The 15,306-nt window shown below is 39.1% G+C and overlaps 1 protein-coding gene across 1 annotated transcript in view; it reads right to left on the reverse strand.

Moving 5' to 3' along the window:
* The window catches only part of ARSB (arylsulfatase B), a 263,697-nt gene that overhangs the window by 198,264 nt on the left and 50,127 nt on the right, over positions 1-15,306 (reverse strand). The window contains exon 4 of the mRNA XM_006889883.1: positions 11,141-11,348. Within this exon, the coding sequence (XP_006889945.1) occupies positions 11,141-11,348 (208 nt within the window). The remainder of the gene's footprint in view (positions 1-11,140; positions 11,349-15,306) is intronic.

Genomic DNA, 15,306 nt, shown 5'->3' on the forward strand with positions numbered 1-15,306 from the left:
AAAATTTAATAATAAAAAAACACCAAGCATATTCTAAAAAAAAAGAAAAAAAACGAAGAAGAAGAGCAATGCTAAGCGAAATAAAGTTTAAAAACTTTAAAAAAGTGGATCACTGCTCTACCACCAATCGGATCTGGGTGTTACTTCCTTGAGCATGTTACTAACTTCTACTTCAGGCAAAGAAGTTGTCAACAGACACAGAAAATTTCTCTGGAAGTTTAGTTTCTCCTTATAGTCAAAATCCCACCTAAATGGGAGTGAAATAAATTATTCTGGTAAGACTTAATACAAATTTTAATCAGAAAGATACTAAGCTCAATCTATGAACTTAAATCACGTCACTTTTTTCAGAGGTTTAGAATCCATTTTCCCAAGGGTTGGTTTTAATGTTAGCTCATTTTAGGCAGGGTCAGATTTCTGTGCAGAATCCTGGAGTTTTGCAATTATAAAGATTGGCTGTGGAGATAAGAGGCATCCAGGCTCAAGTGATGTCATCTTAACAGCACCAGGTGCTCTTTCCCTTAACCAAATATCCTGCTGAAATAACAATGTCCTGGAAAGAAGAGGAAAATCAATACAACACATGGAAGCAAGAATGGCTGAAATGGCTGACAGCCTAGAGTGCAGAACCTTCTGGATTCTGCACTGTATAATCCTCCATACTGTTCTATAAGCATTTAGAGCTTTCAGAGCTGCTAGACTTATGAAATAAGAGCTGGCCCATATTGTTTTCTTTCATGACGCTGATCATCCTGCATTCCTAAAAAAGAAGAGCAGAGGCAGGACAGGAGAGGACAGTGCTAAACTTTTAGCTGACTGAAAAGTATTACTGTTAGGATTAGAGCTAAGAATATAAAAGGCAGATATTTATGCTTGGAAAATTGATGATCAGAACCAGGAAGCGAATACCGGCATGCCTAGAATTAGTGCTTTGGACACATGTGTGATGTGAGAAGCAGTGGACACTTTGGGCACATGGGTGACAGCAAAGGCAGTGGACAGGAATAAGAACCACCTATTAAACTCTGACTGACTGCCAGTATGGGCTCTATCTCTAGTACCTATTTAATCTGTTGTTGTAAATTTACCTAATCCATACCTATTAAATCTATATGCTGACTAAATTATTCAAGAGGCTGCACTTCTAGGAAGAAGATTGTGGCATCAAGATTGGAGTAAGACTTATCATTAAACTTCATTAAGCAGATGACACAACCTTGCCTGCTGAAAGTGAGGAGAACTTGAAGAAATTGCTGCAGAAGGTGAAACACTGTAACCTTCAATATGGACTGCCTCTCAACATCAAGAAAACAAAAATCCTCACCACTGGACTGATAGGCAACATTATGGTGGATGGAGAAAGGATTGTGACTGTCAACAACTTCATCTTAGTTGGTTCCGTAAGTACTCTTGGTATCAGCAGTCAGGACAGTGGGAGATGTACTGCACTGGGAAAGTCTGGTGAGTGACCTCTCCCAATTACTGAGAAGCAATGATGTCAGTTTGAGGACTAACGTGCACCTGATTCTGGCCATGGTTTTTTCACTCACTTGCTGTGCATCTGAGACCTGGACAATGACTAAGAATGACAGAAGAAAAGTTGATGCCTTTGAATTGTGGTGTTGGAGAAGAGTACTGAATAAGTACTGAATATTCCATGGATTGCCAAAAGAGCAAACACGTACGGCTTGGAGAAGCTTGGAGAAGGTAGAGTGCACCTTGGAGGCAAAGATGATGAAGCTTCGTCTCACCTATGTTAGGCATGTTGCTAGGAGAGGTTATTTCTTGGAGAGAGGAGATTTCACGCTTGGAAAGGGGGAGGGGCGCTGAAAGAGAGGAGAACCCTCAAACAGGTGGGTTGACACAGTGACTGAATCAGCAGGTTTGCGTACGTCAGAGACTTTGAGATTACAGAGGATAAGGTAGGGTTATCAGTTGTTCATAGGGTTGCTATGAAACATACTCAATTAGATGACACTTAACAACAACTAAACTGGATTCTTTATAGTACCATTTCATTGGCTCAGACTCCAGCCCCAAAGCCCATCTAGACAAGGAAGCCATAAATATGACTTATCTTCCCTAGCACACTGTCTCCTCCATATTTCCTTTTCAAGGAGAAAAGTCCATCCCTTTGAGATATAATTTTCTAATAAATCTGTCTTTACTTTTTACTTGCTTCTTAGCCCTCTGCCTTAACAGAAAGCTTTGGCCTACACTTCATTGCTCTGGGCACTAAAGTCTGCTCTCCCGAGAAACTCTAATATTGTTGTAAAATGCTGGCTTGGTACTTGGGCTCTCTCTCTCCCCCTCTAGTCTCTTCTGCCTGGCACAGTTCTTTGCCTATGAAAGAAGGACAAACAAGGAAACTGACTGCATGGTAACTTTACCATCTCAATGTTCTATGTGCAGATGCTGTCCTGTTAATTGCCACTGAACTGGAATCCACTCACAGCTGACCCCTCAAGCAGGTTTTCAGAGGCTGTAAATTGCATAGGAGGAGAATGCCTGAGAAGCAGTTAGATTTGAATTTTCCTCCTTAGGGTTGGAAAGCACAACTACTTAATCAGTAGCTTCCTAGTAGATTACCCTGCATGCAGATAGAAATCACAACTTAAAAAAAGAAAAATTAAAAAGTGAGCAGGAGAAGGAAATATTTAGTACAGAGGAATAATGCATCCTGGGAAAATGTCCCAAAAGAAAATCCTGAAGGATGAGATACAGGAAGAGACTGGCTATTGGATATAATGGGGTTCTTTCAGCATGTCAAGATTACCAGTTACTCAAAAGAAGAAAATATTGCTGCTACATCAACTGTTCTTCATCTCATATATACCAGGCATGTTGTCAGGAAATACAAGTCTTTGGGGAGGGGGCGGAATTCCTGCTGGGAAAAGTAAAGGATCAGCAAAGGAGAGGAAGATCCTCAATTTGGTGCACTGGCCCCAAACATGGGCTTGATTGTGAGGATAGCACAGGATAGGGTAAGGTTTCAAACTATTGTTCATAGGGTCGTTATACATCAGTAGACTTGAAGGCATCTAGCAACAACAAAATCAACAACATTCAGCAGACAAGAGAAATCTCCAATGTCTGGAAAAAGCTGGTGGAACCTTGAGTGAGTTACTGTGCATCAGCCTGACTCCAAGCTTTGGATTCAAAAAGGATTTCAATCTGGAAACAGTGACCCAAGGCCCAGGGACCAACATGTGTTCTGTCTGAACAGTTCATTTGTAGTCAGATGGAAAGGATATCGTAATGATTTACAATGAAAACCAAGATTTTATAAAAGTTCTATTTGTGCAAATTCAAGAGAACCTTGGGTTCTAGGAGTTGAACTAGGTAATCCAAACGTAGAGATAATGGAAAATAGAATTTGATAAAAAGAAAAAAATGAGCTACAAAAGCACAGTTGGTTTGTAGTTAACAGACATTGATCTCAGGTATAGATATGGGTTTGAATTCTAGCTCATTCATTAGATATGTAGGTTTAGTCCAATTACTTAAGCTCCTTAAATGTTAAATTTTACAGTGGATATAAATACCTATCTCACAAGGTTAAACTGAACAGATGCTTACAACATGGACCAAAATGAGAAAGACAGGAAAAATGCAAGGACAAGTCTTGAGATGGTAGTAAATAATGAAGGGTTAAGTTATTCCAACGCATGGCAATGCCATGCATACCTAAAGAGAATTGTGCTTCAGAGGATTTTTAAACAGCTAATTTTTGTGAAATGGATCATCACCTCTTTTTTCCAAGACCCTGTGGATAGACTCAAACAGCCAAACCTTTAGCTGGCAGCCCAGTAACTTTACCCTTCACATCACACAGTGGGGACTCCAGTAAAGGGATATTATAACTGTCATTTTAAAAAAAGATTAGAACAAAAGGGAATTTACTGATGCAAAGAATTCATTACAAAGAAACAAAAAATACAGTCACTGGCCATCTACACACAGACATTAAAGACCAGAATGGAAGCAGGAAAAAAAAATCTAATGGGTAATACGAGGAGTCCAAGAAGATTGATAAAAAGGGCAAAAACTAAAAAATGATGAGGGAAAAGCTGAATCAGAGGGTCAACATATTAGTTAAAAATATCTTTGAGTGGAATAAAAGCCATAAAGTAAAAGAAGAATAAGGAAAACTTGTAGGAGTAAGTAATCTCATTATGCAGAACAAAGGCAAAATTAGTTTTAAAGTCTTTCTAGTCAGCAAATATTAAAGCTACAGCAATTAAAAAGAAAATATATAAAAAACAACCAACAATTAACTCCAAACAGATTCCAGGGAGCAGCTTAATGAAAGAAGGCTTTCAAACATCTGTAAGCTGTTCTAGAGCACAAGAAAAGATAAAGAACTATGCAAACTATTCTGAGAATTGAGCACAACCAACACAACGAGCCTCAGCAAAGATGGAAAAATAAACCACCACTTGTACTTAGAAGTTGATGCAATAGTCCAAAAGGAAATGCTAGCAAAACTTTAAAAACCTGTGAAAATAGATCTACCTGATCAAAGAGGGTCAAGAATTAATATATCATTATTGAACATAGCTGTTGTTAGGTGCCATTGAGTCGAGTACAACTCAGCGACCCTATGAACAAAAGATCTGAACCCAGTCCTGTCTTGTGCCATCCTCACACCTCCTGACACACAAGAGCCCTTTGCAGCAGTCACCTTGTCAATCCACCTGGTTAAGCGTCTTCCTTTCCTTCAGCGATCCTCCACCCTTATCAGCATCATGTCCCTCTCCAAGGAATGGCACCTCCTAGCAATATGTCCAAAGCATGTGAGGTGATGCCTTATCATTCTTGCCTGCAAAGAACACTCCGGCTGCACCCTCTCTAAGATATATCTATTTGTTTTCTTGGCCGTTCATGAGCTGTTTAGTGCTCTTTTCCAACACCACAGCTCAAAGGCATCAATTCTCTCTCTATCACCCTTACTCACTGTCCAACTCTCAGATACATAGCTAGTAATTGGAAAGACCATGGCCTGAATTTGATGCACCTTATTGATCAAACTGACATCATTATTCCTCAATAATTTGGAAAGGTCCTTTCTGCAGATTTTCCCATTGCAATGCATTTCGTTATTTCGTGACTGCTTGTACTAAGGGTATTAATTGTGGATCTAAACAAGATGAAGCTGCGGAAAGTTTCGATCTCCTCTCCATCCACCATGACACTGCCTATTGGTCCAGTGGTAAGACTCTTTGTTTTCTTGATATTGATATGTAATCCACACTGAAGGTTGCATTCCTTGATCTTCTGCAACAAGTGCTTCAAATCTTCCTTACTTTCAACAAGTAAGGTTGTGCCATCTGCATGGCACAGGTTATTAAAGAGTATCCCTCTAATCCTGATGCCACAGTCCTCTTCATAGAGTTTTATATGTGGATTTCACCAGATAGTCTGTATAGGAATCAGACTGACTGCATTTGTGGAAGAAATCATTGGAGAAGCTCAATATCAGCAGTCAAAACTAGGCCAGGGGCAGACTGTGAGTCAGAAGATCAATTACTCAATGAAAGTTTAGACGGAGGCTGAAGAAAATTAAAATAAGTCCAAAGAAATCAAGAAATCAAGATATGATCTTGACTCAATTCCATCAGAATTTCATGATCATCTTAAGAATAGAATTGAGTCAAGATCATATCTTGATTTCTTTGGACTTATTTTAATGATTTCACATGGATTACATATCTCTCCCCCATCTGTTTCAGTGCAGTATACATCATTTCTCCCCTCCTTCTCTGTCTTCCCTCAGCCCTGATGTCAGTTTCATTTTACAACAGTGGCCCTATGCAATACTTTTCCCTTTGTGACTGAGATATTTCACTCAGCATAAATAAGTGTAAAAATAGTGCAACCACTATGGAAGGCTGTATGGTGCTTTCTCAAAAAGTTGCAAATAGAAATACCATTAGACCGAGCAATTCCACTCTTGGGGATTTACCCTAAAGAAACTATAACTGCCACCTGAGCAGATATATGCACATCCATGTTTAATGCAGCTCTGCTTACAAGAGCAAAGAGCTAGAAACAACTCAAGTGTCCATCAACAAACGAATGGATAGAGAAACTCTGGTATAGTCACACAATGGAATACTATGCAGCATTGAAAAAGAAGGAACTCATGAAATATTATGCAAAAAATTAAATGAGTATAATTTTATAGACTCACTCTCACATTGACATTGGCTAGGAACCAACTCATAAGTAGCCCTCCATTGGGTTCCTAAGGCTGTAAATCGCATGGGAAGAGACTGCCCATCTTTCTCCTGAGGAGCTGCTGGTGAGGAGAGGACCAGCCTTTGGGTTAGCAGTGCAACACCCTGTGGCCACCTGAGTTCCCCAATTTTATTATTATTAAATTAAATAGCCAAATAAATATGTCAATATCCTTCAAAATATAGGCAAATAATATACTGATTTATAATACTGGATTTTTCCACTATCGCGTGTAAAAAAATTTATTCTGCCTCTTCCATGCTTTTCTGACACTATTGTTTCTGTTGCCACAGAAGCCACTCAGACATTTAACATTCTTACTGAGAGTATCCTGTCTTTTCTTCTATGTATATTTTCAATATAACCATTATTTAAAAGAAATCATTTGTCCTGGAATTACAGGACAGTTATCTCAAAAACAAACATTTGTCCATCTGTCTGTTTGCTTAAGCATATGCGGTCCAATTTTTACAGTTGTGAGGGAGACTACACCCTGGGAATGAATACCTTATCAGTGTTACGCCTTGCCTATTTTATGGACTCGAACTAATGACTTCTAAAAGAATTCAATGCCAGCACCAATCAAGGTTTATTGATTGTAAATGGAAAAAGAATCAGACTATGAGAGATTTCAGAATATTAGTAGGTTTCTTTATTTGAAAGATAAGGTTGGGAAGAAAACCAAATATCATTTTACAGTCAGTCTGTGCACCATAGGTCACACTAAGAAAATGATAACATTTGCACCACAAACAAAGATGGCTGCACAGGGATGGTCAGAATAAACAATGAGAGCTCTATGATATCATTAGGCCCCAGAAGAAAATCCAAATCAATCACTGAGGCAGCACATTGCCGTGGAACAAAGACTGAACCTTGGCTCTGCCACAGGAGATGTGTGAATTTGGCTAACTTATTGAGCCTTGCTACACTTCAGGTGCCACATCTGAAAGATGGTAATAAGGACTAGTACCCAGAGAATTCTTGTGAGGATTAATTAGACTAATTCACGTAAAGGACAGCATACGTCAATAAATCCTAGCTTCAACATTACACCTAATAGAAAGCAAAGCAAAAAAACAAAAAACAAACCACACACACAAAACCTCCCCACACCCCAAACTCAAAACGACTCTCGAAAAAAAACATCTAAGCGTAGAATACCAAAGTGCCCCTCACAGCGCAGGACAATCACTTCACAGTGAAGCTCATCAGGCAACTAGTCCTGTTTCACACCAGAAGCATCAACTCAACTTTTTTAGGTCAAAGATGAGGATCGCTAGGGAGATGAGAAAACCTTCATGAAAGACAGACTAAAACAAAACATATAAAAAATGTAGGACAGAAAGGAAATTAGCAAGAAGACATAACTTCGGGGATATAATAAGCAGGAGTGTCATCCACTTCCTAAACAACATGCCTCTAGAAACTCCATGAACTTGGAGAAACAACGATAGTTCTACAACAGGGTTTAGGTCTTTTGTTCATAGGGTCGCTATGAGTCCTGCTTGACTCAGTGACAATCAACAACAGCAAAACAACTTAGAAGGAAGAGATACACTGTTGGAAATACAGGAAAGTGTTAAAAAGATAACTGTTTGTATCGATGTATATAGCTATAATAGATACACAGAAGCTCTGACAGTCCAATAAGTAAGGAGTGTGCTGCCAAACCAGACAGTTTGGATCTACCAGTTGCTCCATGGGCAATCTCTTCCCTTAAAATTTACAGGCCCTGGAAACCCCGCTAGAGTTTTCTCTATGTTCTAGCATTTTAACTATGGGTCAATTATGATGGCAAACAACAAGAGTTAATAAATAATTTTGTTGTAAGATACCAATGAATCAGCTCCAATTCATAGTGACCCTCCACACAACAGAACAAAACCTTTAAGAAGATAAACTGAGCGAAAGAGAAGGCAATATAAAATAAGGGATTGATTAGGTATTATAATTAATTAAGCTAATTGATGGCAATTAATACTACAAAAGAAAATATCTGAGAGATTATATGTAAAGCCAACATGACATGTAAACCTTCACACTCAAATCAAAACCTTTTTTTTAAAAAGAACCAAACCCTGCCCAATCCTACCGCATCCCCATGATCTACATGATGTTCACATCCCCTGCTGCAGTCACTGTGTCAGTCACTCTGGTGAGGGGCTTCCTCTCTTTCATTGACCCTCTTCTTTTCCAAATGTGACGTTCTTTTCCAGGAACTTGCCCCTCCTGATAACATACCCAAAGTATATGAGATGAAGTCTCCCCATCCTTGCTTCTAAGGAGTAGTATGGCTATACGTCTTTCAAAACAGATTTGTTTATCTTTTTAGTTCTCCATGGTATAATCCATGGTATATATGGTATGTCAGCATCACAATGCCAAGGCATCAATTCTTTATCCTTCTCTACTCAGTGTCCAAATACCACATACATAGGAAGCAAATGAAAAGATGGTAACTTGGATCAGGCAGACTTTAGTCTTTAAAATAAGAACCTTGCCCTTCAGTACTTTAAAGAATCCTTGGTAGAAGATCTCCGGTGCAATACATCTGTCTTTTGATATCTTAACTGCTGCTACCATGGATGCTGGCTGTGGAGCCAAGCAAAATTATATCAGTGATAACCTCAATCTTTTCCTCATTCACCATGATGTTTCTTACCAGCTCAGTTGTGAGGATTTTTGTTTTCTTGATGTTAACAGTTAACCAACACTGAAGGCTGCAGTATTTGATCTTAAGTGCTTAAGTCTTCTTCATTTTCAGCAAGTAAGGTATGTCTTCTGCACGTTTCAGGTTGCTGATAAATATTCCTCTAATCCTGATACTATATTACTCTTCACATAGTTCAGGTTTTCAGATTATTTGCTCAGCATAAGTACTGAAAAGATACAGTAACAGAGCACAACCCTGATGGATACCTTTGTGTTTGTAAATGATGCCGTGTCTACATGTTCTGTTTAAACAACGGTCTCTTGGTACATATTACCCATGAACACAATTAAGCACTCTGGAATTTTTATTCTTTTCCATGTTATTATAATTTATTATGATCTATACAGTCAAATGCTTTTGCTCAGCCAATAAAACACAAATAACCATATCTCTGCTATTTTTCTGCCTTCAGGAGAGATCCATTTCCCATCAGTAGTGATGTCCCTCATCCAAAACTTCTGAATCCAGTTTCATTTCTGTCAGATTCTTGCACTGTTTCAAGCCTTTTAAAAATAATTTTCAACAAAATTTTACTTGTATATGATATTAGCTATATCATTTGACAATTTTTGAATTGTGCTGGATTTAAAAAAAATAGGCACAAATATCGCTCTCTTCCAGTTGGTTAGTCAGGATACTGTCATCCAAATCTCTTAGTGCAATAAGTCTCCTGATTTCCTGACTGCTAGCTAGTATGTATTGATGATGGATCCAAATAAGGTGAAGTTGTTGACAGTTTCAATTTTTTCTCCTTCTTGACAGTTTCAATTTTTCTCCCTCTAGTATGATATTGCCTATCCGTTCAGTGGCTAGTATTTTTGTTTTCTTGATGTTGAGATGTAGTCCATATGAACATATGTTGTTAGGTGCCATCAAATCAACTCATTTATAACAAACAATCCTATATACAACAGATCAAAACCTTCCCCTATCCTGTATCCTCCTCTAAAGGGGGTCCAGAGGCCTGGGGAAGGAGTTGGGTGCCAGATGAAGGCACACAGTCTGAATGAACTCCAGATGAGGAAGATGGGCAATCTTCTATGTATGTGCTTTACTGTTTCTGAAAACCCACTGGTGGGTCTGCTATGAGTTGATCCCAACTTGACGGCATATAACAACAAAGCCATGCATGCCTTAAACTTTTCCATGCTTAAGCTCACTGTTGCAATCACTGTGTCAGTCAAATTTGTTAAGGGTCCTCCTCTCTTTCTCCAGCCCTTGCTTCACTGGTCCTTCTTGACAAAGTGACCAAAGTATGTCAGAAGAAGTCTCACCATCCTCGACGCTAAGTAGCACTCTAACTGCACATCTGCTAAGAGAAATTCCTCTGTACACAAACACACACGCAAGCAAACTATCTTCTTAAATTGTTTTAAAAAGGAAGGATTGAACTTTCTAGACTAAGGTGTATTGAACTTTGTTGTTAGTCATCAAGTCAGTACTGACCCATAGCTCCAATGGGTTTTCAGAGGCAGTAAAAGCTGGGCCCACCTTTCTTCCCCAGAGCCACTGGTGGATTTGAACCATGTGTCTTTAGGTTGGCAGTGCAGCTCCTTACCACTAGGTCACCAGAGCTCCCTATATAAGGGAATAGGAGTCAAAAGGAATGATGCAGTATTTTTTAAGGGTTATCTCTGGGTATGGAATTATGAATTTTCTTTCTTACTCTTTTCCAAATTTTCTACAATGAACAAATATTATGTTTACTGTCAGAAAACAATCTTAATATAAAAAGATCTATTCTTAGAGCTCCTGGCTTAGATTTCAATGACTCTATTTCTTATCTGTGTTCATAATGCCACACTCTGTCTCTGAACTGAAAGAAAAGCCCTGCTGGTCAGCACAAATCCTTCTCCCAGAGGATGCCAGGGCTCTGGAGAGAACAAGCACTCCAGGGTTCCCAAACCCCGCTGCATTTCTGCTTATGAATGGTGTCCTGTCCTGTTTGCTCAGCTAGTGACCTCTTATTTTCCAACACACTCCCAGACATTGACACTGGAAGAAAGGAGGGGGGGGAATTGACAATTCTTCTGCTAGATACATTTTTCTATCCGTTATTATCTTCTATCCATCACTACAGTTAGCATTTATTTTAATAAGAACTGATGATGCTCCAGTTTGTCTTCATTCTGTTTTTACTGAACACTGTGTCTGAGGCTTTGATTTCCCTTTTGACAGACTTACCTGTGGAGAAGATGAACACTGTATTGTCCCAGAGCCCATGCTTTCTTAAGGCTGCAGTGACATTTCCTACTGCTTCATCCATAAGTGACACCATTCCTGCATAATGACGCCTATTCTTGTCTTGAATAAAGTCGTATGGCTTCAAATATTCCTCAGGGACTTGAAGGGGCTCATGGACAGACTGGAGAGCAAGGTACAGAAACAAAGGCTGGAACGAGAGTGAGTGTAAATCAGTAAAGAGGCCATAGTAACATTAAATACAGAACAGTACTCTCTAGATTTACCAAAACAAACAAAAACTACAACTTCACTAACATTAAGTCTATTCTACTCCTAGTGACCTCCTAGGATCGAGCAGACCTACCTCCCAGGGTTTCCACAGGGTCTTCTTGTAAATCTCTATGGAAGCAAATGGCTGTATCTTTCTCCTGTGGGAAGGCAGGTGGGTTCTGAACTACTGAACTTTGAGTTAGAACCACTGCACCATTAGGGCTTCTCCCAGGTTTATCGGTTCATGGAAATAATGTCAACCTAACTTATAGAATGCCAAAACATATTTGTGAGTTATATATTTGATAATAGATTTGCATCCAGATTATATAAAGAATCCAGCTAAATTTTTTTAAATGGGTAAGGAATTTGAGTAACTATTTCTCCAAAGAAAATATACAAACGGCCAATAAAGCACACAGAAAGATAAGCCAACATCATTAGATATGAGGAAAATTCAAATCCAAGCGACCCACCAGGATGGCTATAAATTTAAAAATGAAAAATATATGTCGGTGAGGATTTAGAGAGATGGGAACCTACCTCAACTGCTCGTGGGAATGTAAGACAGGATAGCACTTTGGAAAACAGTTTGGCAATTTCTCTAATTGCAAATTATACAGTTCCATCTACACAAAAATTGGGATACTAATGTTCATTATAGGCCTATAAAAGCCTAAAGCAGAAAAAACCCAAATTTCTAAAAACTAATGGATAAACAAAATGTAGTATATTTTCAGCATTGTGAAACAATAAAATGATTATTAAATGAAATGTCATAATGTGGATGAGCCTTAAAATCATTATTTCAAATCAAAGAAGACAATAAAAAAATAGACTATTATTTCCTTAGTTGAAATGTTCAGAATAGGCTAATGTATAAAAATGCAAAGTAGATCAGCAGTTGCCTAAGGCTATATGAGGGGAGTAACTGCTGTTGGGTACGTTTGAAGGTTCTTTAATGGGAAGGATCTGGCAGGGACCTGAAAAGATAAGGTAATGACAGGCATGGTCTAAAGGTGATTAATTTTATAAAACATAATGCATGGGAATGACTATGAAACACAATGTGAATGAAGAATACTGTGAATCACAACTTATGTAAACTCTGTAAACAAACTAATATAAAATTATAAAAAAATAATAAAAAAGTGATGAAAATATTCTAAATGTAGATTGTGGTTACAGTTGCACAATTCTATATTTATCTTTTGTTGTTGTGTTGTTCTGTGCCATTGAGTAGCCTGTGATTCATAGCAACCCTATGTGCAATAGCTCTGAAGCCTGTCCTGTCCTGAGCCAGTCTCACTGACTCAGACACACCTATCCCATCGCCCCGGTTACTGTATGACTCCATCTCATCCATGGTCTTCCTCTCCTGTGCTGTCTCTCCACCCTTCTGACCATGATGTCCTTCTCCAAGTAATCCTCTCTGAGAAAGATTTATTTGTTTTCTTGGTATGAAAACAAGTGATATGTTCAAGTCCATGGTATGTTCAAGACTCTTCTCCAGCACCATAACTCAAAGGCATCAATTCTTCTATAATCCTTAGTCACTATCTAGTTCTCTGATGCATAGCAAGTACTTGTTTTTGTGGGGGGGGGTTTGTTTTGTTTTGTTTTTTATAGCAAGTACTTGTGAAGACCATGGCCTGGGTCAAGGACATCATTGTTGCTTCTCAGTGCTCTAGAGAGGACCCTGACACCAGATTTACCTAATATAATTCATCTTTTGATTTCCTGACTACTGGTGCCAAGAGTGTTGACTGTGGAGCCGAGCAAGCTCTAACTGTTAACACTCTCAATCTCTTTTCCATCCATAATGGTGCAGCCAATTGGCCTGGTAGTGAGAAACTTTGTAGAATCTTTGCCTTTTTTAAGTGGAGCTTCAAATCCATAGTAAAGACTACAATCCTTTTACCTTATGCACCAAACACTTCAGGCCTTCTTCAGTTTCAGCAAGCAGGGTTGTTTCATCTGCATTACACAGGTTGTTGATGAGTCTTCCCCCAATCCTGATGCCACATTCCTCTTCATAAAGCCCCACCTCAAGAATGATCTTTTGTGCATATAGAGCGAAGAGATATGGAGACAGGTTGCATCCTTGACATATTCCTTTCTTGATTTTGAATCATGCAGTGCTTCTCTGTCCTGTTCTGAAGACTGCTTCCTGGTCCAACTATGGTTTGCATGAGCACAATCAAGTGTTCTGAGATTCTCATTCTCCTCAAGATTAAACACAATTTGTTGTGATCCACACAGTCAAATGCCTTTGCACAGTCAACGAAACACACATAGATATCCTTCTGGTACGCTTTGCTTTCTGCCAAGATCCATCCGACATTGTCCATTAGTGATTGACTTATTTGACTAAGTGTAATGTCTTCTAGATTCATCCGTGTTATGCAGTGCTTTGTGAATTCTTGTTTTTCAGTATGGTATTTTTCTCTATCCTGTGAGTGGATCATAATTTTTTTATCCATTCTGTTGTTAGCGAGGAGTTGGGTTATTTCCATCTTTTTGCTATTGTAAATAGTGATCCAGTGAACACAGGTATACATATGTCTGTTTGTGCCATGGAATAAATGCCGTGTAGTAGGATTGCTGGATCAAATAGTATTTCTTGTCACAACTTTCTAAGTAAGTGCTAAACTGCTTTCTATGTTGCTGACACTGTTTTTGTTATATGCTACTGAGTATGACTCATAGTGACCCTATGAAGAGCCAATCTGCACCCTGCCCTATCCTATGTCGTCCTCATCATCTCTGATACACTCAAGCTCTTTGCTGAAGTCACAGTGTCAATCCATCTCCTTGAGGGTCTCATTCTCCTTTGCTGACTCTCCATATTACCAAGCATAATGTCCCTTTCCAATAAACAGCCTCTCCTTGTTACATGTCCAAAGTATGAAAGACAAAGCTTTGTCATCTTTGCCTCCAAGGAGCCCTGTAGCTGCACTTTTTACAAGACATATCTGTTTGTTCTTTTGGCAGTCCAGGGGATGTTGTTGTTGTTGTTGTTGTTGTTGTTATGTGCCATCGAGTCGTTTGCAACTCATAGCGACCCTATGTACAACAGCCCTAAACCCTGCTATATCCTGTGCCAATCTCATTGCCCCTGACACACCCATCCCGATTACCCCAGTCAATGAATCAATCCACCTCACAGAGGGTCTTCCCCTCCTGCACTGTCCCTCCACTCTGCCCAGCTTGATGTCCCTCTCCAAAGACCTGTCTCTCCTTACAACATGTCCAAAGTATATGTCAGGCGAAGCCCCAGAATCCTTGCCTCCAAGGAACAGCCTGGTTATATCCATGGGATATTCAGTATTTTTCTCCAACACCACATTCTTCTGTCATCCTCATTCATTGTCCAGCTCTCTGATGCATATAGCAGGTGACTGAGAAGTCCATATGGCCTGAATAAGGCGTACCTTAGTTTAAACTTAGTTTAAACTGACCTTAGTTTAAACTCTTCAGCATTTTGGAGAGATCCTGACAGCAGGCCTGCCCAATGCAATATGTCTCCTGACTTCTGTATTGCTGGTAACAAGGATGTTGATTGTTAATCCAAGGGAAGAGGAAATCATTGAAAGCTTCAACCCTTTCTCTATCTATCATAATGTTGACTTTTGGTCCTGTGTGGAGGACCTCGTTTTCTTGATATTGAGATAAAATTCATATCGAAGGCTGCAGTCCCTGATGTTCTGCAAGTGTTTCATATCTTCCTCACTTTCAGAAAGAAAAGTGATGTCACCTGCATAACACAGGTTGTTGATGAATCTTCCTCCAATCCTGATGCCACATTCTTCTTCATAAAGTTCCGTTTCGTAAATTATTTGCTCAGCATACAGACTGAATAAGTACGGAGAAAGGATGTAATTCTGATGTACATC

This window comes from Elephantulus edwardii, unplaced genomic scaffold, assembly GCF_000299155.1.
Source record: "Elephantulus edwardii isolate Elephantulus edwardi_28Jun2011 unplaced genomic scaffold, EleEdw1.0 scaffold00082, whole genome shotgun sequence".
In the NCBI taxonomy this organism is placed as follows: Eukaryota; Metazoa; Chordata; class Mammalia; order Macroscelidea; family Macroscelididae; genus Elephantulus; species Elephantulus edwardii.